General features: G+C 44.4%; 2 protein-coding genes across 2 annotated transcripts in view; both read left to right on the top strand.

The window, feature by feature from the left end:
• Nucleotides 1-5,437, top strand: part of URM1 (ubiquitin related modifier 1) — a 29,582-nt gene extending 24,145 nt beyond the window's left edge. The window contains exons 4-5 of the mRNA XM_053374931.1: nucleotides 4,499-4,547; nucleotides 5,251-5,437. Of these exons, the coding sequence (XP_053230906.1) occupies nucleotides 4,499-4,547; nucleotides 5,251-5,319 (118 nt within the window). The 3' untranslated portion in view covers nucleotides 5,320-5,437. The remainder of the gene's footprint in view (nucleotides 1-4,498; nucleotides 4,548-5,250) is intronic.
• Nucleotides 1-25,716, top strand: part of SLC27A4 (solute carrier family 27 member 4) — a 105,592-nt gene that overhangs the window by 78,288 nt on the left and 1,588 nt on the right. The window lies entirely within an intron of this gene.

Consider the following 25,716-nt stretch of genomic DNA (forward strand, 5'->3'; position numbering starts at 1 on the left):
TTGGACTACAATCCCCATAGCCCTTTACCATTGGCTTAGGCTGATGGGAGTTGGAGTCGCAACAACTTCTGCAAGACACCATGTTGGCTGTTCTTGATTTAGAGGGATGCTGTGACTCCATTTAGCTGTTGGTGGATTCCTTGTGCTCCATGAAATTGCCTTACTCCATAGTCCTAGGCATGCCTACTCCCATGTAAGGCCCTCTGCATTCACTGGGGTTTGATCTCATTTACAAGGGGGTACAGCAGGGGTGGGGAACCTCTAGCTCAGGGCCTAAATGGAGCCCCACAAACTCCTACCCAGCCAGCGCCAACCCCTCTCCCCAGGGTGCACACACTCCCAGAGTGTATTTTGCTTGGTTGAGATTTGTCCTTTAATTCTGAGGGTGCATTCTGCTTCCCTGGATAGAGAGGGGAGAGAGTGGTGAGGGTTGGGGTATAGCCTACTGTACAGAGCTGAAAAATGCATTTGTTTCTCCACCCACTTTTGCCTCTGGCCCCACCCACCACTGGCATATGGCCCTTGGAACATTGCTCTAAAGGGAATGCGGCCCTCGGACTAAAAAAAAAAAGCTCCCATCCCCTGGGATATCACATTGCAGCATTTAGTCACCTTTTCTAAAGCCATCTAGATGGGTGGCCTTTAGCAAATCCTGAGCCAGCAAATGCCTTGTGTGCAGGCTGTGGAATTTCTGCAGGTAGCCCTGCTCCCACAGCAGTTCTAGTATGGCAGAAAAAGGAAAATAAACCCCTCATATTATTCTTATGGGCTCGGTCAACCAGCACCCCACTTTAGCATCACATGACGTCCTGTGCTTTCTGCCACCTATGTTCACACAGGCGCCGCCTCTGTCTTTTCAAGACGGAAGTGCTGACTAGCAGAGCCTTCCTGGGAGTCCTCCCCCACCCCCTGCCATCCTCTAGGAGCAGGGAAGAGCCCTCCTCTGCGGCGAGTGGGGGCGGCTGCGTACTTAACATTCGTCACTGCTCTGTGGTGAGCTGGAGCGTGCGCCAAGTCCCCTGGCAGCGACAATTGTTGGCAGTCAGAAGAGGGGGAATCCCTCTGTCTCTGATCCAAGGCTTCACAGTTGATCCTGGCTGTTTACAGCCATTTAGCGAAGTGGCTGCAGTTGCTCACTCTAGCCGCATTAACCTGCCCCTGTGCTCGATTTGCAGGGAACAGATTTCAATTACGGGACTGGGCTGCGTGGTGTTAAGAAAAAGCTGCCGCTGGTTCACAGCCATCTTTGGGGCAATTTGCCTCTGAATTTGGTCTCCAAGCTTGCAATGGGCAGTGCCCATCACCTCCATTTTGCAGTTTCTTCCATTTATTTTAATTCATTACACCCCCTCCCCTTCAGAACACTTTGTAGAACAGAAGGGATTATTTTGTGGGAGAGGGGAAAGTGCGATTTCGGTCAGCCCCCACCCCCACCCCACCCCCTGCCTCACATACACACAATCCCAAGAGGGTGTTGTAGAGCCAGCAAAAAGACCACTGAAATGGCAAAGAAGCTGGATCACCTTTCCTATGAAGCAATGCAGGGTTTTTTGGGGGGGGGTAATTTGTAGAGGGGGTTAGATTCAGTATTTTGTGGTGGATCATGAGTGTCTGTAAACTGCTTTGGGAACCTATCTTGGCTGAGAAGTGGTGGCATAAATAAATAAACCTTGAGCCATTTGATGAATTGGGGAAATGATGTATATTTAGCACACAAGCTATACACAAGCATAGGAGCAAGTAATGGTCATTGTTGAATGTATTCTGTGATTACACCATGCAAGCGTGAAATTTGGTATTGAATGCAGATTTCAAGATCCTTAATCTCTGCAGTTGTTTTAAAGACGGAGTAGAGCTAGTCTGTGGAACATATGATGTCAAAAAAGCAGGGCATTCTCTGTTTGTGTATCTCTCAAACATTTGCATTGTTATATGCATACTACTAGTAGTAGTGCTAATAAATAATAATAATAATAATAATTTATTATTTATACCCCGCCCATCTGGCTGGGCCTCCCCAGCCACTCTGGGCGGCTTCCATAGAAACCAAAAATACAGTAAAATATCACACGTTAAAAACTTCCCTGAACAGGGCTGCCTTAAGATGTCTTCTGAATGTCAGGTAGTTGTTTATCGCTTTGACATCTGCTGGAAGGGCGTTCCACAGGGTGGGCGCCACTACCGAGAAGGCCCTCTGCCTGGTTCCCTGTAGCTTTGCTTCTCGCAATGAGGGAACCGTCAGAAGGCCCTCGGCGCTGGACCTCAGCGTCCGGGCAGAATGATGGGGGTGGAGACGCTCCTTCAGGTATACTGGACCAAGGCCGTTTAGGGCTTTAAAGGTCAGCACCAACACTTTGAATAATAATAATTATAATAGGGAAATATAATAGGGAGGTGAAGATAACCTAAGCTCGAAAAATGCTAAGGCAGCATCTAGTGATATCTCATTTGCTGAGCAGGTACTGAGTTTTCAGCAGTAAACAGATGAGTACATGGCAGAAGAAGGCCATAGCTCAGTGGCCGAGCATCAACCTTGCATGTAGAAAGTCCCAACTTCAATCTCCAATGGTATCTCTATTTGACAGTAACAGATCATTCCCATCAGTAAGTAGAATTTGTCTTGATGGAGAAATAGTCTGACCAGGTGTAAGGCAGCTTTTCAGATGCTGTACATTTTCAGTCACAACTCTGCAAGCATGAGATCCAGAAACTTCAAAAATGAAAGCTTATACAGTGGTACCTCGGGTTACATAAGCTTCAGGTTACAGATGCTTCAGGTTACAGACACTTCAGGTTGCAGACTCCGCTAACCCAGAAATAGTACCTCGGGTTAAGAACTTTGCTTCAGGATGAGAACAGAAATCGTGCAGCAGCAGCAGGAGGCCCCATTAGCTAAAGTGGTACCTCAGGTTAAGAACAGTTTCAGGTTAGGAACAGACCTCCAGAATGAATTAAGTTCTTAACCTGAGGTACCACTGTATAGTTCTCAGCTACTTAATTGCCTTTTTCTGCATTGCGTTTCAAATTTTGCTCAAAATTGTGCTTGCATTTTGGCAGGCAGCAGACAGCATTCATTCTGTGACCATTCCACTCCCTAAGAATTGGCAGGTGTTAATCTGAAGTTTGGAGTTCTTTATCAATCAAAAGGCTTTTCATCATTTCTGGGAAGAGGAGAATGTATGAACCCAAGGTCTGAAAGTCTTTTGCTCGGAGAGCACAATGACCCAGAGCAAAATCTGGCTTAAATAATGAATATAATGGGAGATGTTTGGCTGTGGTACATGTGAAAATGATATTGGGATGACTTGGTAGTGTTTTAGTTTACTGTTGTTAGCCATATTAAAGTCATTTTGAAGAAATGGAGGATATTTTTTTCTTTTTAAAATAAGCTTTAACTGCAGTAAATCACAAGCTGAACATGATGCTGAAAAAAGAAAAAGAAAAGTTGAATGTGATTTTAGGCTGCACAGGCAGCTCTCAAGTCACAAGAAGGTAACCAATCTGGTCCTCTCTTTTGGACGCCACACTTTAAGAGGGATGTAGACAAATATCCTTTCAGGAGTTCCAGAGGACTGCAGTAATAGTACAGTTGCATACGCAGTTAGAGTAGACTCAGAGTTGCATATGACCTGTATGAAAAACTAGTACAGCAAGGAAATGTTGAATGAACTGGGCATATTTAGCCTAGAGAAGACAAGACTGAGGAGAGATGTGGTGGTGTCATTTCGGCACGAGAGGACTGTTGTACAGAAGAAGGCAAAGACTAGCTCTAATAGACTTAAGTTACAGGATGACTGATGTGGGCTGAGCATTAGGAGAAGCCTCTTAATTGCAAATTAAGAGTTCAACACTGGAACTAATTTCTTAGAGTTGGACTCTCCCTCACTGGATGTTTCCATGCAGACGCTGGACAGCTGATGACTAGGTCTGCTTTGAATGCACTAGATCTCTGGATTTCCTGCCTCAAGGAAGGGACTTGACCTACAAGACACCCTCTAGATCAGTGGTGTCCAAAGTCTATTTAGGGGGCCTAATCCAGCCCACCAGTCGGTTTAATCCTGCCCCTGTGGCAATTTATTTTACTGGAGTAAAATCCTTTAAAAAGCTGCTAAACAACAAAAATCCTAAGAAAAGCTCAACAACTTTGGGGTGAAATCATAAAAAACTGCTCAACAACTTCAATCCTAAAAAAAGGTTAACAACTTTGGTTCGCCTTTTGGTCGGCCCTCACAGCCCTTCACTTCATCAAATCTGGCCCTCTTTGAAAAAAGTTTTGACACCACTGCTCTAGATCTATGATTAGTACCTTTCCTAATTGGCCCACCTAGCTCAGTGTAGTCTACATAACTGACTTGCCAGGGTTTCAGGAAGGGAGGTGTCAGGGATCGAACTTGGAGCCTTCTGCATGCAAAGCATGTCCCACTGAGCGACAGCCCTTCCCCTCCTCCTCCAGAGACTTATTCCCTGTTCTGTCAACAGCTTCTCTGTTTTGTTGCAGGCGGCCTGGAATCTTGGTGCTGATCAATGATGCAGATTGGGAGTTGATGGTTTGTATGGATTCTGCCATTTGGGGATCTTGTTTATTTGGAACTGTGTTGCAAATTCTCTTGCTGACCCTTGTTAGAGTGACTTGCTCCCCCTCAGCTTCAGGGAGGGAGGAAATGGTGCCTGGATTTCTGATCTTTTGTGTACGACTAGCTCAGTTTTGTAATTGTAATGAGATGGTTTTTAGTAGTGTTTTTATGTTTTTTAAATTTTGTGTATGAGCTGCTTCATGCCAAGAAATGTGGTGCATAGACACCAGAACTAAATAAAATATATTGTGGGATTCCTAGAGGCATTCCTACTACTACTACTACTAGTAATAATAATAATTTATTAGTGCATCTTGGATTATTACTATGATTAACATTTAAAATTATTAGGACACCTTGAATTTGGCCTGAAAATGAGCTGACATCTGACTGGCCGCAGTGCAAAACAGGTTTCTGGTCTAGTTTTGGCTGCTCTTACTATAAAAGCAACAGAAGCTAAAGCATTAAGATGTCAACGTATAGAGCAAGGATGGGGAACATATGTGGCTCTCCAGATCTTGCTAGACTCCAGCTCTCATCATCACTGACTGTTAGCCAGACAGGCTAATAGAGGTTAAAGTCCAACAACATCTGGAGAGCTGAACACTTCCCATTTCTCATATAAAGTAAATGATACAGAAATCATTCTCATTTTGCTTTCTTTTCCTTCATTCAGGGGGAGCTGGACTATCTGCTCCAAGACCAAGATAACGTTGTTTTCATCTCCACCTTGCATGGCGGCTAGACTGCTGGGAGTAGGAAAAAGAACATTTGTGCTGGTGTGCAGAAGGGATTCCTGGCCCAGGCATAAACATTCCTTGCTCTCTTGGCTGTCACCCCAGATCAGAGTTGGTTTCTCATTAGCTCCTTTTCTTTAATGAAGTCTGCCCTTTTGACACTTGGCTCCTCCCACCCAGTGGTTCAGCTCTCGCCTCTTTTGTCCAAGAAGATCGAAATAATTTCTGCACTTGGTCACCCTCTTCCCTGCTCCAGGAGGCGCACACCATGGAACAAATGGCTGAAAATGAGCCGCTTTGCGCGTGGAACGACTGAGCTCACTGTGGCTGTCACACTTGTTTGCTGGCTTCTCCTTGGCAGCAGCAGGGGAAGGTCTGTGATCAAAGAGGGGATCTCTCTTTCCTTCCAATCCAAGCCTTGGATCAGGTTGCAACCAAAGGGATATGGGGGGCATTCAAGGAAGAAGGCAGATGCAAGACACCCGCAGCCTATCTGCTCTTGATTTACCATGCATGGATTTCAGTTCGGTTTTAAAAATCTAGAGCCAGCTCACAAATGGTTACTTTGAATTTTGATGCCTATGAACTGCACTTTTGCCTGCCTTTTTTTAAAGAAAAAGAAACTAGATGACCCTCAGAGTCCCTTCCAACTCTACAATTCTATGATGCTCTGGTGTGTTTTTTTTAATCTTCTGGAGGCACTGCCTGATCCTGTTCTGCATTAACAATAAACACACAAGACGTAACCGGCTGTGTTCTTAGATAAATAAGGTATACAATTCATTGTATCAATTTGTAAATTTCAACAGAAGTAACTCATAAAGTTCAACAAACGAACAAAGCAGAAGATCCAGTGGATCAGATCATTCTCTAGTCAGTTCATGCATAAGGTCCCTTTGATGTACAGTTGTTTATTGTTTGATATTATTTTTGCTGTAAAATGTGTGAGATCATGATATTGTATTTATTTGCATAACTTAGTGCTTTAACTACTGATGAAGCCCAGGACAGCAAAACAAGGCTAATATTCCAGAAATCCTTGTCTAGACCCTGTGAAAGGATTTTGTGGAACTGTAACAACCTTTCATGTGGATTGTTTGGACTTTATGAACAGACAGGTGAAATAGACACCATTACACAGATGGACCTTATGCGTGAACTGACTAGAGAATGATCTGATCCACTGGGTCTTCTGCTTTGTTCATTTGTTGAACTTTATGAGTTACGCCTGTTGAAATTTCAAACTGATACAATGAATAGTATACCTTATTTATCTAAGAACACAGCCGGTTACGTCTCATGTGTTTATTGAGGATGTGACCATAGGTTTGTTTGTTGTTGTTTTGATCCTGTTCTGCTGCAGCAGCTGCGTATGCATGCAATTGATTTCCCTTTTCAAATTGTCTGCTCTGCACTGTTCTGTTGCAAAGTGTTTTGCAATGCGTTTCAGAGACCTGAGTGTTTCATTTGAAGCTGGGTGTTCTGGACTCAGGTTCTGCCTCAGCCATGTACTTAACTTCACTGGGTGGCCTTGAGCAAGTTGCTCTCTATGTTAACTTTAGTTCCACATGTGTAAAGTGAGATTTGAAATGATCTACTCTGCAGGATGGTTGTGACAATAAACAATACAAGTTGTGAAACGATTCTGAGTATAGGAGTAAATGGTACCAATGCTACAGTTCCTGTGATGATTCACAGTTTGTTGGTTGGGGTTGTCTCTGTTTTAATTCTGATCCAAGGATCTCCTCTGATCTGCAATGTGCTTTGAGGTGGTCCTTGAGATTCTGTTGGAAACAGGAAAACGCTTGAGTTTCTTTTGAGCTCTCTCTCACTGCAGAAGAAGCATGCCTCTTTTCTGCTTTTAGAGTCTTAAATAAAAACGCTGCTTGCTTCGTCCACAATTCAAGCAACATCAAAAGGACTTGCAGGAAGACCCACGTTGTTGCTTGCTCCAGTTGGCTATGATCTGGGGAAATATAGCCTCTGAAGTACTAGGAAACCAAGACTCTTCATCTCCAGTAAAACAACATGACAACAGTTGGCTTAGGTTTCAGCGTAACAGTTGGGATGACTTGTGTGGATGCTTCACTTGGGAAATTGTTGTCTTATTACCCTTGTCTTGTCCATGCTACAGGGACCCCCCAAGTATGGCACCCTCCAGATGTTAAGACTATTGCTCCCATCAGCCATGGCCAGTGGTCAGGGATGATGTGAGTTGTCGTCCAAAACACCTGGAGGGCACTGTGTTGCAGAAAGATAGATTGAGCGGTCTGGGCACTTCTATAGTCCAATCATTCCCTGGGATGCTAGCACTAAATGAAACAACCTGGTTCATGTGTCAAAGTAAACCATAGGTAATGGTTTACCGCTTACACCCCCTTTCCACCCACTTTGCCCCTCCACGGTGGCTTATTAATGAAAGAAATCATGATGCATGTCTTAATGTTACATGTGAACTGGAGATTGTGGTTAGTTTCACTAAAACAAACCTCGGCTACAGATTGTGGTTTGGTTTGGTGTAAAAAACCACAATTCCCTGTTCAGGTGTTACACTAAGCCAATGATTTTACCTTGTGCCCCCACATGCTCGGGAGGGAGGGGAAGCTGAACAAACCATTTTGCCATGTCCCATATTTCTGTAAGGTACAAACTGGGCAATTTTCCTTTCCAGCACTCTGATGGGCATACACGCTGCCCTTTCCCCCGTCATCAAATCCTTGTTTGATGAGCAGGGAGGCAGCTGTTCTGTGCATGTCAGCTGAGTGCACCTGTGGGAGAGCATGTGCTATAGAGCAGAAGTGGTGGCATGTAGGTTTGTGAGAGTGTGGGGTGGCCACTTCCACTGCTGGCATCCCTGGAGGGGAAAGGCTCTCAGCACCTCCTACTTTGACTAACAGATAGGGATTATCCTGCAAAGAAAACTACAGCTAGGATTCAATCTTGGAACCTGTTCTTAATGCCTGGTCTTAGCCCCGGCCATGCGCAGGGTGCCTCTCTTGCTACTATGTAATCTTAATCAGTTTTGTATTTGAAATTTGAGGTGTGAGCTTGCAGACCACTCAGCTGCCCTCTCTTCTCCCTCGCGCCAAGAACAGCTTCCGTGCATAGCCTCATGATGCAGCTTCAAATCCCTCTTCAAAACATGCCTTTTCCCACGGTGCCTTTGACACAACCCCCTTGGTCCACAACTCCTGCTGGAGGTAACCACATGGTATACGAAACTGAATGCAAATCTTGCCTCCACCTCCCTCTCCTGTGTGTGATTTGCTTCCCATTGTAAGCTGCTTGCGAGCAAAAGACTCTCATTATGTCATAAAGTTCCACACACATGGTAAATAAATAGTTCCAGTTGACCTCCGGCACCTCACCCCAAGTAAACAACTAGCAGAGACATCAGCCTTGAGTTACACATGCTCGTAACAATGGAACAAATTCAGAAATGACAGGCGTTAGAGTGGTTACAGTTATTAATTCTCACTTTATTGTAGTTTTTATAAAGCATTATATACCTCCAGTACAGGGGAAAAAACAAGCATTGTATTTGCCCAAGAGCAAGAGGGCAAGTTAATGGCACAGGATTTGCAGCCTGGATATTTGTTTTCTATGAGCGAAATAAATAAAACTAAGGATCTCCGTTGTCAAGCCGTTGTGCATAGAAAATTTTAAGGTAAAGGAAATGGCTTTGTATTTTTGGATTGTGGGAATTTTCCACCTCGAGTTGTAATTTTTGCACAGAAAGCAATTCAGTTTTTGCAAACCACTGGGTACAAAAGGGAGACGTGCAGCTTTGTGGAAGAGCACCTGCTATGCGTGCAGAAGGTCCCAGGCTCAATCCTCCAGGTCAGCCTTCCTCAGCCTTGGGTCCCCAGATGCTGGACTACAACTCCCATCATCTGTAGCTAGTGATATAAGAATTAAGAGACCCCAGGTGTATTTTATTTATTTATAATGTTTCAGTGTTTCACTTCAATTGCATTTAACCTTTTCGAATGTATTAGGCTTGATTTTTGTGAGATACGCGTTTGTGAGCCTCTCCTTCCGATGCCGCACTCCATCTCCTTATCTGACCTTGAAAGTGGCACAAATGGCAGAATGAGTTAGTACCAGGGTGCTAAGCAGAAATCTGTGGAAGTTTCCTGAAAGATAGATGGAGAAATGTCAATAAAGACTGGTCATAGACTAGATTGCCAGGGCAACGTGGGACATCAATACCTAAAATGGGCAAAAGGCCTAGGCGCTTCTGGTCAACGCCAAAGGGATAGCAGGGGAAGTAGAGAGCAGGAACACGCCGTATGTGTTTTCTACCCCATTACCTGTAATCTTTCCTGACGTATGTGAATAATATGTCTTGTGACTCTTTGTTAGCTGTGTTTGAACTACTAAACAAGCTTTTGTCCGGAAGTGCCTTGGGGCAGAACTTCTCAACTGGCACATTGAGTTGAGCTCTGTCCTATTGAAATAGAATAGCTAAATAAAATAAATAAAAGTGCCAGGTCCCTAAATCTGGATGCTGGACTTGAAATAGTTTCCTTGGTTCTGTCGTTTATTTAAAAGGTGGTCACTCACCTGGGTAATGGACAGAGGTAGTATAGAGGTAAATTCTAACCACACTAGCAGGACCAGTGGTCAGGGGTTATGGGAGTTGTAGTCCAGCAACATCTGGGGACCCAAGGCTGAGAAAGGCTGTTCCAGGTAGTACTAGGACTGCCCCATTTCTGATAGCCTGGAGAGCTGCTGCCAGCCAGTGTAGACAATAATGAGCTGGATGAGCCAGTGGTCTGATGGCAGCTTATTATGGTCACTGGAAAGGAGGACAGTAGTGTTTAAAGGGGCTGGAGTAGCCCATGCAACAGCTAACCTCAGACTCTTGTGTTTTGCCGAAAAAGAGGTAAGGGGCTTAAAGTGTCTGGAATATGCAGCTGCTGTCATCTGTAGCCCTCTGACTGAAGGATGAGGAACCTGTGGCTTTCTAAATGATGCTGAACTATAACCTGCATCATCCCTGGCTCTTGATGGGGGGTGTAGTCCCACCTTGGTTCAGCCTTGACTAGGGTTCAACAGTTGAGCTTGGGTCTCCTTTAAATGTTACATTCTCTACAAGCTTGTGATGGGTTGCTGCAGAAGAAGAAGAAGAAGAAGAAGAAGAAGAAGAAGAAGAAGAAGAAGAAGAAGAAGAAGAACAGCAAAATTCTGAATGAAAAACAGTTTAATGTTTAAGCATCTCAGCCTAGGAATGCTGATACCTGGCTTCAAATTGTGTATTATTTATTATTGAAGTGAGCTGCTGCTGCTGTGTGTGTTTTTTAAAAAAAGATGAGCTGTTTTGATAATAAATGTGGGACAGTGGGATAAAAATATTTTAAATTAAAAAGCAACTGCCTACTTGCCCTTGAAGCTTTCTGGGTAACTTTCAACTAGTCACTGCATCTTTGAGCCAAGCCTACCACGCAAGGTTATTGTGAAGACACAGAAGAGCACATCCTTCACCTAGAGCGCCATGGAAAATGGGGTGGGGGAACATGAATACATTGGTGCAGAACAAGACAAAACCAGATTAATTTTGTGGGTCTCTAGGAAACTTGTAGGGACACGGGTGGCGCTGTGGGTAAAACCTCAGTGCCTAGGACTTGCCGATCGCATGGTCGGCGGTTCGAATCCCCACGGCGGGGTGAGCTCCCGTCGTTCGGTCCCAGCTCCTGCCCACCTAGCAGTTCGAAAGCACCCTTAAGTGCAAGTAGATAAATAGGTACCGCTTTATAGCGGGAAGGTAAACGGCATTTCCGTGTGTTGCTCTGGTGCCGGTTCGCCAGAGCAGCTTCGTCACAGCTTCACTGCGGGGATTCGAACCGCCGACCTTACGATCAGCAAGTCCTAGGCACTGAGGTTTTACCCACAGCGCCACACGCGTCCCCAGGAAACTTGTACCAGTGCTATAATATTTTTCCACTTCCAGAATTTGAATCTTTCCAGGGAATAATTTTAAGTCCCTTTAAGGAATGGTTAAGGGTTGAGGGTGGCATTGTGGGTTAAACCACAGAGACTAGGACTTGCCAAGGAGGTTGGCGGTTCGAATCCCTGCGACGGGGTGAGCTCCCATTGCTCGGTCCCTGCTCCTGCCAACCTAGCAGTTTGAAAGCATGTCAAAGTGCAAGTAGATAAATAGGTCCCGCTCCGGTGGGAAGGTAAACGGCGTTTCTGTGCGCTGCTCTGGTTCACCAGAAGCGGCTTAGTCATGCTGGCCACGTGACCCGGAAGCTGTATGCCGGCTCCTTCGGCCAATAAAGCGAGATGAGCACCGCAACCCCAGAGTCAGCCACGACTGGACCTAATGGTCAGGGGTCCCTTTACCTTTTTTTAAGGAATGGTTAGGAAGCCTGTGGCCCTCCAGCTTGTTTGACTCCATCATCCCTGACCATTAGTCATGATGGCTAGGACTGATAGGAGTTGGAGTGCAATAACTTCTGGGGGGGCCACAGATGCCACCATCCCTGCTGTAAAGCAACTGTCAAAGAGCTTGCTTGGATGAGGGGTGGGACTGCCTGGATAGCTCAGTTGGTTAGAGCACGGTGTTGATAATACCAAGGTTGCAGGTTCAATTCCTATATGGGACAACTGCCTATTCCTGCATTCCAGAGGGTTGGATTAGATAATTAGGTGTCTGTTGCCACAGTGTTTGGCAACTGCAGAGGTACAGAAAATGCAGTTTGGTTGGGTTGGTTCAGTGAGGTAAGTTGGAAGGTGATACCAAGATATGCAAGGAGGAGGAGAGGATATGGAAAGGATGTTTTTACATTTCAGGAGAAAGGACTTAGATGATCAGATTGTCCTGAACTTACTGGTTTGGGGAAATTTTCCAGTGATCAAAAGCACTCCAGCCAAACATCCCTTGTGCTTTATGGCATATGCACGTGTACTGTATATGCAGATCTTCAAAATAACTGACAGAGGAACCAAGGCCGAAGATAACAGAACAAGTCCTGATGTCTCCATATCCAATGCTGAAGGAAGTTGGAGGTGAACAACAGGAAGTGGATGACTTCATCACCCCCACACTGTGTGTGGCAAACAGTCCATAGCTGTTGGTTCCAGACAGTGAGGTGTAAATCTGGTGAAAGTGTGTGTAGGTGCATTCAGTTGAACCCATATGGTAGCCCTATATCTCTGGGATTTGTTTCCAAGTGACATCAGGCAAGCCCCAGCCCTACAAATTTTCAAGCAGGTTCTGAAAATCCATCTGTTCTCCACAGCTTTTAGGAAACAATTTTTAAGTTGTTGTTTTTATGTACTGGTGTGTTTTAAGGAACTTTAAATTTGTTTTAAAAAAGAATTAAACTGTGTTTTGAATTTCCATCTGCTATGTTTGCTGCTCTCCCCCCCAAAACCAGGATAAAAATCTTAAAATCTATTTATTCCCCCCCCCCTCTCTCACACACATATATGGGTTTGGGGGGAGTACACAGAGCTCTTTAACAACTATTACAAATGAATGTCTCATTCAAAGTGACAGTACTTGTTACTACTTGTAATTCAACTGAAGTAACCCTATCACAAACTTCATGTGCATGTATACAGATAGATATGACAGGTTCAATTTAGAGAATGTGCTTTGCTCAAACCTATATCTTTAGCTTTATGGCCCCACAGAAATTTTAATGTGGGTATAACCTTTCAACTTTTTGTTTATTTATATGTACACCACACACTGCTTATTTTAATAGGTTGTTGTTTTATGCAATAAAACCATTCATTTAGTGTCCAGTCCTAACCCCAGTTACCTGGGGCAGGGCTCCCCTGAATTCAATAGGACTTGCTTCTAAGTAGACATGGTTACGACTGCACTGCTAACGCATCAGTGAAACTGATTTCAAGTAAGTTCTTGGGGACAGGAACTGCAGTGTATGTCAAGACCCACAGATAACCTTGGTTCTCTCCCCTTTCATAAGCAGTGGGTTCTTTCTGTTCCAAACTGGTATCCTAAGTTACTGAATATCAAGCTAAAATATATGTTCTGACATTCCTCTTAATAAGAACCAAAGAGGAACTGAAACATGGTGCTTACTGCTGCCACAATACTGATAGGACTTGATCTTATTTGACACAATTACAAAATGATACATGATCAGATAACAAGACAGTCCTTGAACCATTGCTGCCTAATAAAATATCAAGCACTCTTTTAAAAAAAGGCAACAAGTTCACTTACCACTTTGTATTACACCTGTTATTCCAAAAGCATTTGATGATCTTCCAAGTGCATTCAGAGGAACTGATCTCACCCACCTTGCATCCTGTTATATACTGGTGTTAGAATCCCCCCAAACATAATTTAATTCATTTATATTAGAATCTGCCCAAACATTATTGGAACCGTTTTTCAACTGGAACCTTCTTATCCAAATTTCCAAGAATTCTTGGTAGTCAATTTTGCTATGCCTCTTCAGTTTGTATTCACTGGGTGCTTCCGTCTCTCACATGCTATATCCGGCAGTAACCAAGAAGTGTGTGGCTAGTCCTCTGTACACCCAGCCCCTATGATGCTTCATCTCCAACAATATATTGTACACAGATCCCTGGACGTTCCTCTCAATTACACAAGCTGTCTAGCACTTTTCAAGCAGAGAGAAATAGATTATTTCAACTTTTGCATAGTTTTTGCTCTTCAGGGCGTACCTACCATCTGAAGGGGACGCGGGTGGCACTGCGGGTAAAAGCCTCAGCGCCTAGGGCTTGCCGATCGAAAGGTCGGCGGTTCGAATCCCCGTGGCGGGGTGCGCTCCCGTTGCTCGGTCCCAGCGCCTGCCAACCTAGCAGTTTGAAAGCACCCCCAGATGCAAGTAGATAAATAGGGACCGCTTACTGGCGGGAAGGTAAACGGCGTTTCCGTGTGCTGCGCTGGCTCGCCAGATGCAGCTTTGTCACGCTGGCCACGTGACCCGGAAGTGTCTGCGGACAGTGCTGGCCCCTGGCCTCTTAAGTGAGATGGGCGCACAACCCTAGAGTCTGTCAAGACTGGCCCGTACGGGCAGGGGTACCTTTACCTTTACCTTACCATCTGAAGAGTAATGTAGCTTGCAACAAAACACTCTGGAGTTATCTGGGGGAAGAGATGAGTTTAGCATATAAAACCAATTTTCCATGGGGTTATAATGCAGCCACCAAGATCTCTATTCCATATGAGCCTTAGTCCGCATGTATTGCAGAATGAGGCTGTGGATTTCTGAGTGTCAACTGTACCACAGCAGGTGAGCAGGTTCCCTATTTAAACATGTAAAAAAATCCCACACACCTATTACTGCAAGTAGAAGACTAGCATTTCCGGGAGCTGGATGGACCTCAAAGCTGTCTAAACCATATATTGTGGCAGGGAGTTCCATAAATTAATAGGTGCATTATGAATGCTATGAAGGGTGAGGATGCAAATAAGATTAAGAAGTAATTAAATTATTGCTGGGTTTGGACACAGAGTGACTAAGAGAGGACTTGCACTTCACTTTATTTAAAAGGTGAAGTACAAACAACATAGACACACAAGAAGAGATCCTGATGATAGTGAATTGTGTTACTGCGCTTTTTTTAATGGGTGCAGTTTCCCTATAATACCCCCCCCCCATGAACTGGATTCTTAAGAGCCATAAAACTGCTGTGGGTACAATGGGGATATCTACAACTACTTATTGGCATAGAACTGTTCGTGTGCTGTGCAGCCCATAACCCCAGGGGCGGAGGGGGGGGGAGAGAGCATTTATAATGTGCCTTTATGTACATGGTTGGAAATACATGAGCCACAGTTGTGGATGTGTGTTGGCAGCTCTAACTCAGATAATTAACACACACACACACACACACACACACACACACGTGCATACGGACCCCAGGATCAAGCTTTGCCCTGCACTGCGAGGCTTCAGTCAGCCCTGAGCAAGAATATATCTTTGTAAGTTTCAGGTACTGATTCTGACACACACACACACACACACACACACACAAGACACACACCATGTTCCTCTAGGGTGATTTACATCAAGGTATGTGTGTCCATGTGTCACAGAGAAAAGAGAATTCTAGGGTTTATGAGGCTTTTTTTTGTCCTGATAGAGCACAGGGGAAGCTACATTGGTTGGAAATTCCCACTTCTGAACTACATCAAAGGGACCAGAAGAGTGTGAGAGTGTGTGTGTGTGTCCCCTCCCAAGATTGCAACACAATCTGATCACCCTAATTTTATTAACGTCTCCCTTCTCCCTTCTGCATCCTACCCCGGTTTTCACTGGTTGCAAAAGATGGCTAGATTGCAATGTTAAAAAAAAACAAAGGCATGTGCAACAAAGGGATTTGATGGGAGAGGGGACACAGACGGACACACGGACGGACACACACACACACACACACACACACACAGCATCTGTTCTGTGGCCTAGGACTGCTCCCCATTCTCCTGTGGGGTTATATGGGACTGTGAGGCAACCTGACTTTTCATAAGAAGTGACACACGACACAGGTACAGGACTAATGGTTATACTGGGTGACCTATGGGCTCTCGGGTTTGGGGGAGATAAGTGTTGAATGGGGAGGGTTTGGAGGCAGAGGCTATAACAGAAATTCTATAATATATTTGTCCTGTTCTGCTCAGGGCCTGATTTTGATAGCAGGATTTCAGGTGATGGAGGTGCATGGTTTTTTGTTTCTCCCTTTATTCCTGCTCTGAGACTTTGGCATGGCAGGAAAGGACCGATAAAAACTCCAAATAACTTAAAGCAACAGGATGCTAAACAGAGGGCCCTAAAATCTGAGGGCTAAAGGGATGTTATGAGGCTAGGATGGCATGGGTTTATAAGGAGGCTAAGCCTCTCTTATGGGGTTCCAGGAGAGAATGGAGACTTTGTCCTATAAATTAAGTCACCCCACAAAACACCCTTAGGCTTCAGTCCTCTGCCCACTCACCTGGAAGTAAATCCCACTGATATACACATGGACAGCATTTCCCTGTTAGAGGCTGTATTGGTAGATGTTTTACGGTACTTCTTCTTGCACTGAAGCCTTGTCTGTTTCGTGGGTTTAGCAGCTGGAAGACTGATGTGTCTCATCTGTGAAATGGCTGCATCAAACTTGGAGGCAGTCTTCAGTAAAAGACTATTATCTTAAAAGCAGACACATTAATGGACTTTTTCTAACTCACCACAACCTCCTTGCACAAATGCACGACACAAAATGTGTGTCTTAGGTTCCCACGCCAACACCACCGTCCACCTCCAACCTGGTTTTCACCACAGAATGACTCCCCAACCCTTCTCAGGATCACTAGCCCTATTTATTCACTGTGAGGTGAAGTCTGACTTCTACAAAACCTGCACAGTTAAAATATAAGCAGTTCATAGCCTCGGGGAGCATTTCTAGAAGCTGGACGCTCTAGAAAATGGAGACAAGGAGGAGGTTATACGGTGGGGAGATCCAGCTGCGTTGCTTTTGGAAAGGCCAGGGACCGTTGCAAAGCCTCCCCCTCCCTTGTATGTGCGACTCTTTCTAGTTCCCAGAGTGTGGACCTTTTGAAACCACGTGGCGACACCTTCTTCCTCATCCCTTCCAGGTACTGCCAGCCAGCAACTGTCTCGGTTTTTCCCCTCAGTCATCACATCAACATTACATCACTGAGGGGAGAGAATCCGCGGGTCCTGGCTGGCCCCTGCCACCTTGGTGGCCTGCACCAGATAAAACTGCAACAGAACACCTAAATAGGCGCTCCAGAACAAAACAATTTCCAAAAGGCGTTCGTCCCTGGCAATGACGGAAGGAGACCTCATTTCGATTGCTGTCAGAATATTATCTCTCTCTCTCCACCTCTACATAGGAAGGAAGAATCAAAGATGGGAGAATTTGGGGGTATGGAGCGTTGTTTTTTCCTTCTAATCTACGTGGGGCGCCAACCACGTTCATGTTTATATTACATTTTTAAGCACCTCAAACTCATCTTCCAAAAAAAGATAAAATAAAATCGAAACAATCCGGGCGCTGCTCTCTGCTCCAATTTGCATGACTTCACACACGCGCTTAATCCGGGAGTTACTCAAATTCATCCACGGAGGGAAATTTCAAGATGCACCGTACTCTGCCTGGCTGCCGTTTCTCCTATCTGAACGTTGCGCCCAGTTAATTCTGCCCATCTCTTTCTTTCTTTCTTTCTTTCTTTCCTTCCTTCCCTTCTTAAAATAATAATAATTTTTAAATCCCATTGAATTTCAAACCGGCTTCATTTTTTTTTTAAATCGACTTTCAAAAAATCCGGTACCTTATTTCTTTTAACAGAGAAAAGAATAAAAAAAAATCAATGGGAAATTAGTCTAAATTCTTTATTCAGGTTCAGAACAATTAAATGAAAATTAAGCAAAGGAAAACATACGAATACACACACACGGAAACGATATCTAAATTCTGCTTCAATGTCTTTTTTCCCCAACAAGGGAAAATCTCTTGCTATAAAGCAGATATTTTAACCGCTCAAACTGTCGGGCTTTTCGGGGGCATCCTGTAGTCAGCTGAAAAACAAGCGATCATAAAATAACTCCACACCTATTTCATTGCGAAATCGCAGGTCCCAACTTTTGAGACATTCCAGTTCCACAGAAGAGAGCAGTTTAAGAGGCAAATATTACCTTGCTTGCCGTAGACCCGAAGGAGCTCATTCGGACGCCGTTCTGCCTCTCGGAAGGCCGACGCGAGCGAGTTGACGATGAAGTTGAAGACTCGGCTACAGATGTCCAGACACAATTCTTGGTTAGTATTCCCGAACAAGAATTGCGTTTGGACAATCAGAAGCAAAGGTTCCAGGATCTCTCCGTGTTTTGTGCTGACATCTCTCTTACTGCCAAAGCAGCAGCAGCAACAAGCAAACCAAAACAGTTCTTTTCCTAGGGAAAAATGCAGTGTGCCCAAACTGCCCTCTCGGCCACAGCTGCCCTCCTCCTCGGTCCTCTCTCTTTATCTCTTTCTCTCCCTCCCTCCCTCTTCCACTTCTCTCCTCCTACTTTCTGCCTCTCGCGTCGTTTCCTCCTTTCTCACTTTTCATCTAATTCGCCAGATCGTTTTGCGGGGGGGGGGGGGGAGGGATGAAAACGCATTTTAGGGGATCCACCCCTTCTAAGCTTCTGCTGTTCTGCTGTTTAGCAGTAAAACCGACTAGGCTTTTAAAATAAGAACGCCCAAGTTGTGTGCTTAAGTGATAAAATAAAAGGGATTGCGTGTGAGTGGGGGAGTGGGTCTCGCACTCCCTTCCACACATATACCCCACAGAAGATTTGAAGAGATCACTGTGGACCCCCTTTCCTCGTGGGTGCAGTGAAAGATATCACCTTCGGGATAAAACTCTTTCTTTTCTTTTTTTTAATGGGATCTCGGAACAGGTTGCCAGGCTCCGAGATGCCCAACATCCTCCGGAGAACACATTTTCCATCTCCAACCACCACCACCTTGTCACAAAAATTCAAAATGATTGTTTTAAAAAAAGAAAATTCGTGTGTGTGAAATAAATATAGTGGCTCTGCATTTTGGACCATTTCATTCCCAGCTTGGTCTAACAGGACCAGAAAGAAGGAAATGCAATTAGGATTCTCTTCCAGAATCCTCACTCTTTTTCCAAATCCAGTTTTTCTCCGTAAAAATTAGATGCAGTTTTCCTGCTTCTAGCAGCAAAGGCCAGGCATCCAATTTTCAGAATGAAATCCCCCTCCCTTCATAACATCATCGTGCAGGCTCTCTTGCACTATCGAATCCTGACCACATTATTTCATTTCTCTGTTTCAACTGCATGATCAAAAATGGGATTCAAAAGATGAGCAGCAAATGGTCCACCACGTCGCCTGTCTCTTTCTCCCTCCTGGTACCAAACCTAAAGGTTTATCTTTGCAGTGGTCCGGTGTTTTATTTTTTATTGCTGTAATAAACACCCTGGACTTGAATCTACCGGTATCCGAATTAGAAAAGCCTCACTTCTTTTGTAAAGAAGTGGTTAAGCGCTCATTTGCCTATCTTTCCCCTTGAAATAGTTAGACCTCTCATCTGAGACTCAGCTTGCCCTCTAGAAAACTGCAGAAAGGGTCCAAATGGAGATTGAAATTTCATCTCAGCTGATTCTAAGGAGACGGGCCAAACAGAACTGGTCTAGTAAACCTAAAGTGGAGTCGCTAGCGGAGAGGAAAATATTACAACCCCCCCTCCCCACGCAGGCACACATACACACACACGTGTGAAAATTAAAATCTCACTAGTCAGATTATATAAGAGTCAATCCAGATGACAAAAGAAAGAGAGGGGAAGTCTTAATATTTTTGAAACCCCCCACACACCACTGATGACGATTATAATGATAATTACTTGAAAGCAAAACAAAACACAGGCGCGGCAGTTTGAAGCAGGAGCGACTGGATCCCAACAGACACAGCTGTTGATCCGTTAGTTTGGTATGCGCACTCAATTACTCTCTATCTATCTCTCTCCCTTAACCCCCTGGAATGCCTTAGATTTTTTCATCCAGATACCGGTGAGGCTATCAATCGCCTACCGATAGGAAAGGAAGTGGGGAACAAGCATCAAGAAACAAAACACTAAAACAAAAACGAGAGCAGCATAATAGATAGTAACAACAACAGCAACAACAACAATAATAATAATAGTATACAGTATTTCTTAACACTGGTCTACAAAAGTTACTGTCGAAGCAATATCTAAGCACGATTCCACTCCCCCGCATTGCCAATCCATGCAACGTGGAGAACCCGCAATTGTCAGCCGAGTTCCTTCCATCCTTACACCTGTTACCCCTTTCCTTCCGAGTCAGGCAGCGTGCACGTGGATCTTGGCCAAGACCTTTCTGCAGCAGCTCGCAGACATCCCCAAGTGACTTTTTCTTTTTTGAGCGGGGCGCGAGGGGGGAAGCGAGCCGGAATATCAAGACGCTGGGTGTTTTCCTTCCAAATTTCCCCCTTCCCAAATCTCCTGCGCGGGTTGTTTTGCCTCTGGATAGGTTTCTATTTTATTTATTTTACCCGCCCCCCCTCTGCTCCCTTCGCTTCCCCCCCATCGTTTCCCTCCCTCCTTCTCTGCCTTATATCCTTTGATGCTTCCCGCAAATCCGTCCGAGCGAGCAGCATCCACTGCCGGCTTCCCATTCGCTGCCGGGGATGCAGGAGACGAGCGCGCGCCGGCGAGGCAGAGCATCCTCTGGCTTGGTCCAGAAAAGGCCTCTGGAGCTGTGATGCACGAAGTCGCTCAGGAAGCAGCTAACTGGAGGCTGGGTCTGGCTGGAGCAGGGTTTTTACTGGAGCCCGGCAACAATAAGTGTGTTGCAGAGGAGGGCTAGCAAAGAATGGGGATGGTCTGCAATTGGTACTGGATTTGAATAACACCACAGGGTGATAAATGTCCATTGTGTTTTAGGGGGTAATGAATCTCCCGCTCTCTTCAGAGCTCAGAAACAGCAGCTGCAACCTGGAGCCGGCCATCTCTTAAAGACACAGCAACCCAAAGCCTGGGCCCAAAGTTAAGGAAGCCAAGCTGTTTAGTCAGCTAATGATGTGTGTGTGTGTGTGTGTGTGTGTGTGTGTGTGTGTGTAAGAGAGAGAGAGAGAGAATATTTCTATTCATTCTTTAAAAATAAAAATAAAAATTGGACAAGGATATTATCTTAAACAATCAGGCATCCATTCTCTCTGTCTTTTAAAAATGAAGCAGCCTTGATGAAGCACACAATTTTAAAGGTTTGTTTGTTGTGAACTGTATTTTGCAAAGCACCTATCATCCTTGTGTTTCTTTTCTTGCTATAAGATTTTGTGAAAGTGAACAGAGAGAAAGTGTTAGGAAGGGATACCGATTTCTGCAGGTCTGCAGATCATATGGTGCCTTTTTAATTATGTCCGCATATTTAAAGGAGTAATTGATTTCCAGCATGCAGGAAACATATGCTCAAATAGAATCCAAGTAAATCCGTAGTTGAAGTTGATTAAAACACACACACCCCAACACACACACCTCACATGTCTACTCAGCAGTAAGCCCCACAAAGGATAACATTTTTACTTCAATATTGCAGCCGTAGCTTTTTAAAACACACACACACTCTGCACTGCAGGCCTTCAAAGCAGAGGCATATGTTATATGTTTGGAACCATTTTACAACTTTTAAAATACAACCTTTGAGGGGTGTATACACAGCCGCTCCAAAGATGGTTGGAGTAGTGGTGCTAGGTGGTAACAGATGAAGACTTGCGTCTTTGTATAGGAACGCTGCAGGAAAATGTTGCTACTTAAATTAACTTTAAATAGCAGGTGCACACACAAACATAGCCTTTCAACAGTAGGGGCCTTGGCTTCTTAAAGTGGTTGTTTAAGAGCCCAACATCTTGGGCCTTTGCCTTCCGCTGCAACAGAAATGGGAGCCACAAAATAATACTCATTGTTTTCCACTCATGAATACTATAGTACTTGACACCCATTGGATTGCAGCTGCAGCAGATGAATCCTAGATCAGCAGTGCTCACTTAGATGCTGGGTGCTGGGAGGCAGAGAGCCTATCAAAGGAGGCCGGACAGAAAGTGTGTGTGTGTGTGTGTGTGTGTGTGTGTGTGTGTGTAGGGGAAAGAGTGCAGAGACTGAGGTCGCAGCCTGTAAATACATAAATAAATGAAACCAGCAAACAAAACAGCCAGTTAAGCAAAGGGTCCAGCTTAACCTCTTGGAATGCAGCAAGGCCAATGAATGGGGATGGAGAATGGGGAACTCTTGACTATTGCAATGGTTGGTGGCCAGGGAAGTGAACTTCCCCTCCAAGAAGGTGATGAAGAGCTGTTGAGGATTTTTTTCCCCTTTAAAAAAAGAACCCTGCAAAGGAGCATGATCATATCTCGCTCACTCCCCCATTCCCAATGCAAGATGCTCTTTAGGTAAAGTAACTTAGGCTAGCTTAGGTGGTGGTGCCCAGGAGTCAAATCTGCCTGAAAGCCAGTCAGGATGTCCATCTCTTTGTCCCAAGGTTATGAGATGTGGGCTGTGTTTACTCTAGTGTTGAAGGAGAGGCACTCTGTGTGTGCTCCAAGGCACTGTTGCCATTAAAATGGCTTCAAATAGTCTGAGGCCTGACATCCAAAAGAGGTTGAAGAGCCACATCCCAATGGCTAAGGTATCAGACGTGCAAAAATTTAGGGTTATGGATAAAAAGGAGACATAGATTGACCACAAGCAAATTTAGAGCCCTGAAGTATTGTGCTGACATGTGATAGGGGATATAACAAATGTTTTATACCCTCCCCTTTTGTTCCACTCTCCCCCACATCTGTCCACCACACTGGCCTTTGGAGTGGGTAGCTGACTCCATTTGCAAACGGTGTAAAATCCCATAGTAAACAGGCCAGGAAAAACCCACACAGCCTAAAACCATATAAGCATCTAAAACGGCTCAGCTAGGCAACCATTAAAAATAAAAAGCTGGTTGATGTGTTTGATCATCAGAGAAGTTTGACAGAAGAAGGCTGTTTTTTTCAACATGTTACCAAAAGGACAGCAGCGTTGGTGGCAGGCTAATGCATCTTGGGAGGGAGTTCCTGAGATCGGGGCACCCAGAGCGGAGCTCCAAACAGTTATTTCTAGTCTTTTTTATTAAAAAGATCTTGTGGAGTGGTTTTTAAGGGCAGTGAATATAACCCAATAAGCCATGCAATAACAGCAAAGCAATAAATAAGAATAAATTAGCAGGAAAAGAGCATTAACAGAACAGCACCAGAGATTAAAATAGCTGATCAGTGATCTGCAATGCTCTGGGGAAAAAGAAAGGCCTTTTCCTGGTGTCCCAAACAAGGGCCAGGCAAGCTTCCTAGGAGAGCATGATGAAGAGCCAGGATGCAACAACAGAAAACAATTCTCTCTACACGCTTCAACTCCAGAGGTGGTGGAGGTACCTGCCTGAAGATCACAGTGGATTAGGCAACTTGAACTTTAATGAGCGTTGCAACCAAAGTTTGTTCTGAATTGACAAGGAGTCATTGCTTTGTGTGGCAACACCTATGCTGTGCTTTTTTTCCTGGGGGGACGCAAGGGTATGCATACCCCTAAACATTTTGTGAATCTAAGTTTGGCCTCATTGAGGGGCAGTATTTCAATATGAGTAGGAAAATGAGAGTACCCCTACACATTTTCTTTTTTAAGGGGAAAAAAAAACACTGTGCGGAACTCCCTGTCTATTGACACGAGGGAGGCACCTCCATCGTACTCTTTTAGGTGCTTGCTGAAAACTTTTCTGTTTCAGCTACCCAGGCACATAATCTAAGTTACAGCTGCTTTAAATGTTTTACTGATTATTTTTATCCTTGTTTCTAATAATTTTCTTGATTTATTTCATAAAATTTATACACCACTTGACTGCAAAAAACAAACACAAAACAAACTAACTTTAAAGTGATTTACAAAGAGAAAACAACAGTTAAAAACAACTGTTTAAAATATTTTAGCAGTCAATGAAAAGAGTACAGTGAAAGCGCCTGTCTGAAGTCAATAAGCAGGGAGTTCCAAAGTGCAGGTGCTGACACACTAAAAGATCAATTTCTTACAGATGCAGAATGTGCCAGTTCCATTATTCATAAAAATGGTGCTTTGAATTGATTTCTGTGTTTCATGTAAATTTGAACTTGTACACTGCCTGGAGATCTATTTATTTTTAAAGCAAGCTGTTTATACATTTTCTTAATAATAATAAAATCCTTTAGATATCATGTTCGCAGGCTGTTCAGGGCAGCATATCATGCCTGGATATCAATGTCCTTCACAAAGCAATAAAGGACATCTCACAAACTTTGTGAAACTCCAGGAGACAAAGAGCACCGCTGAATCACGATTTGAACACGCTGAAGATAACATGGAATCTCCCCCATGAGAGACAGAAGGGAGCTTGAGAAAATAATTTGCTCAACAACAACAACAACAACAGGCTGAACAACATTAGGTGTTAAAAACTTATTAAAACATGGAACTCTGTATAGCAAGAGAAATACCATTTGAATGCAGGTGCCCACCAGGAAGATCAGTCACACATAGAGAACAGCTGTGGCTCTTTGTTGCAAGTGTGGATGCTGAGGCTTGGAAAAGGGAGGTGGGCAAGTCCATCTTCTCCAACAGTCCGGACCCCATGCCCAACACCTGCAGCCTGGAAGGGCTCTTCAAGCTCAAGGAGCAGCAGCATGAGAGCCTGTCCACTTTCTACCCAAGGGACAAGTTCAATCTCCCCAGCCAGCCTGACGTTGTCCTGAACTAGGCACTGCCCAAGGATACCTTGCACAAAGAATTGTGAGACAAGCTGGCTGTGTATCTGGAGGTGCTGGAAAAAGTGCACCAGTTTTGATGGGGTTGTGAAAGGCTGAGGTTCAAATAAGAACCAGAGTACTAAAGACTACCTGGTGGATAAAAAAGCTCAAGAAATCCAGCACTTAGGCAACACTCATGATGCACAGAGTTTCTTTACAGCCACAAAGACCCTCTTTGGGCCAATAAATCATGGCATATGCCCCCTATACTCAACAGACAGTACCACACTTTTAAATGGTAAAGAAGCTATTGCACTGCGCTGGAAAGAACATTGTGAGCATCTCCCTAATCGCAACTCCCCTGTACTGCCGAGGTCCTTTCACAAATTCCACAAAAACAAATTAGAAATGCGCTTGCAGTATCTCCAGATTTGGTTAACCAAATAAAAAACAAACAAAGCCAGTAGACCTGATGGGATACCTGCCAAAGTCACCAAAGTGGGCAGAATTGAACACAACAACTTCACAAGCTCATCGAAAAAATCTGGGAGAGGACTTCCGATTTCCTGCTGTGGGAAATGGCTGCCTCCCACATGAACGGACCCCAGCCGTGCCAGTAATTCAGGGTTGATATGGGGGTAATTAGCCCTGGCAGACTCCCCAGGGTGGGGGAGGACTGCCTCACAAACCCGCAGATGATCCATGATCTGTCAGCTCGCATCAAGGTGTGAGAGGTAGGGACGCTGGGTCTAAGAGCACAGCACGGCTGGCACTCTCCAGAGCCACTCCTACACGCAGGAGACACCTGTTTTTTAAAATAATAAGATTTTGACAAAAAATAGGCATGTTCCAGATGGAGGAGAAAAAAGAAGAAAACTACCAAATTATACAGTCGTTGGATGCTGAATTTTGGACTTTAAATTGACTCTCATCTTGAAACGTGGATTAAGGAGGTGAGCAACCACTATCTTTCCATACTTGTTATATTACATCATGATTTGGCGAAGCTCAGCCAGAAAGAATTTAATTACTTAAACAAAACACAAGAGTCGAAAATTATAATTGAATGTATGATACACAGCCCTCAAAGAAGAACTTTAATGAGAATTAGAGCTGGCAAAACAAGAT

This window comes from Podarcis raffonei, chromosome Z (genome assembly GCF_027172205.1).
Source record: "Podarcis raffonei isolate rPodRaf1 chromosome Z, rPodRaf1.pri, whole genome shotgun sequence".
NCBI classification, from domain to species: Eukaryota; Metazoa; Chordata; class Lepidosauria; order Squamata; family Lacertidae; genus Podarcis; species Podarcis raffonei.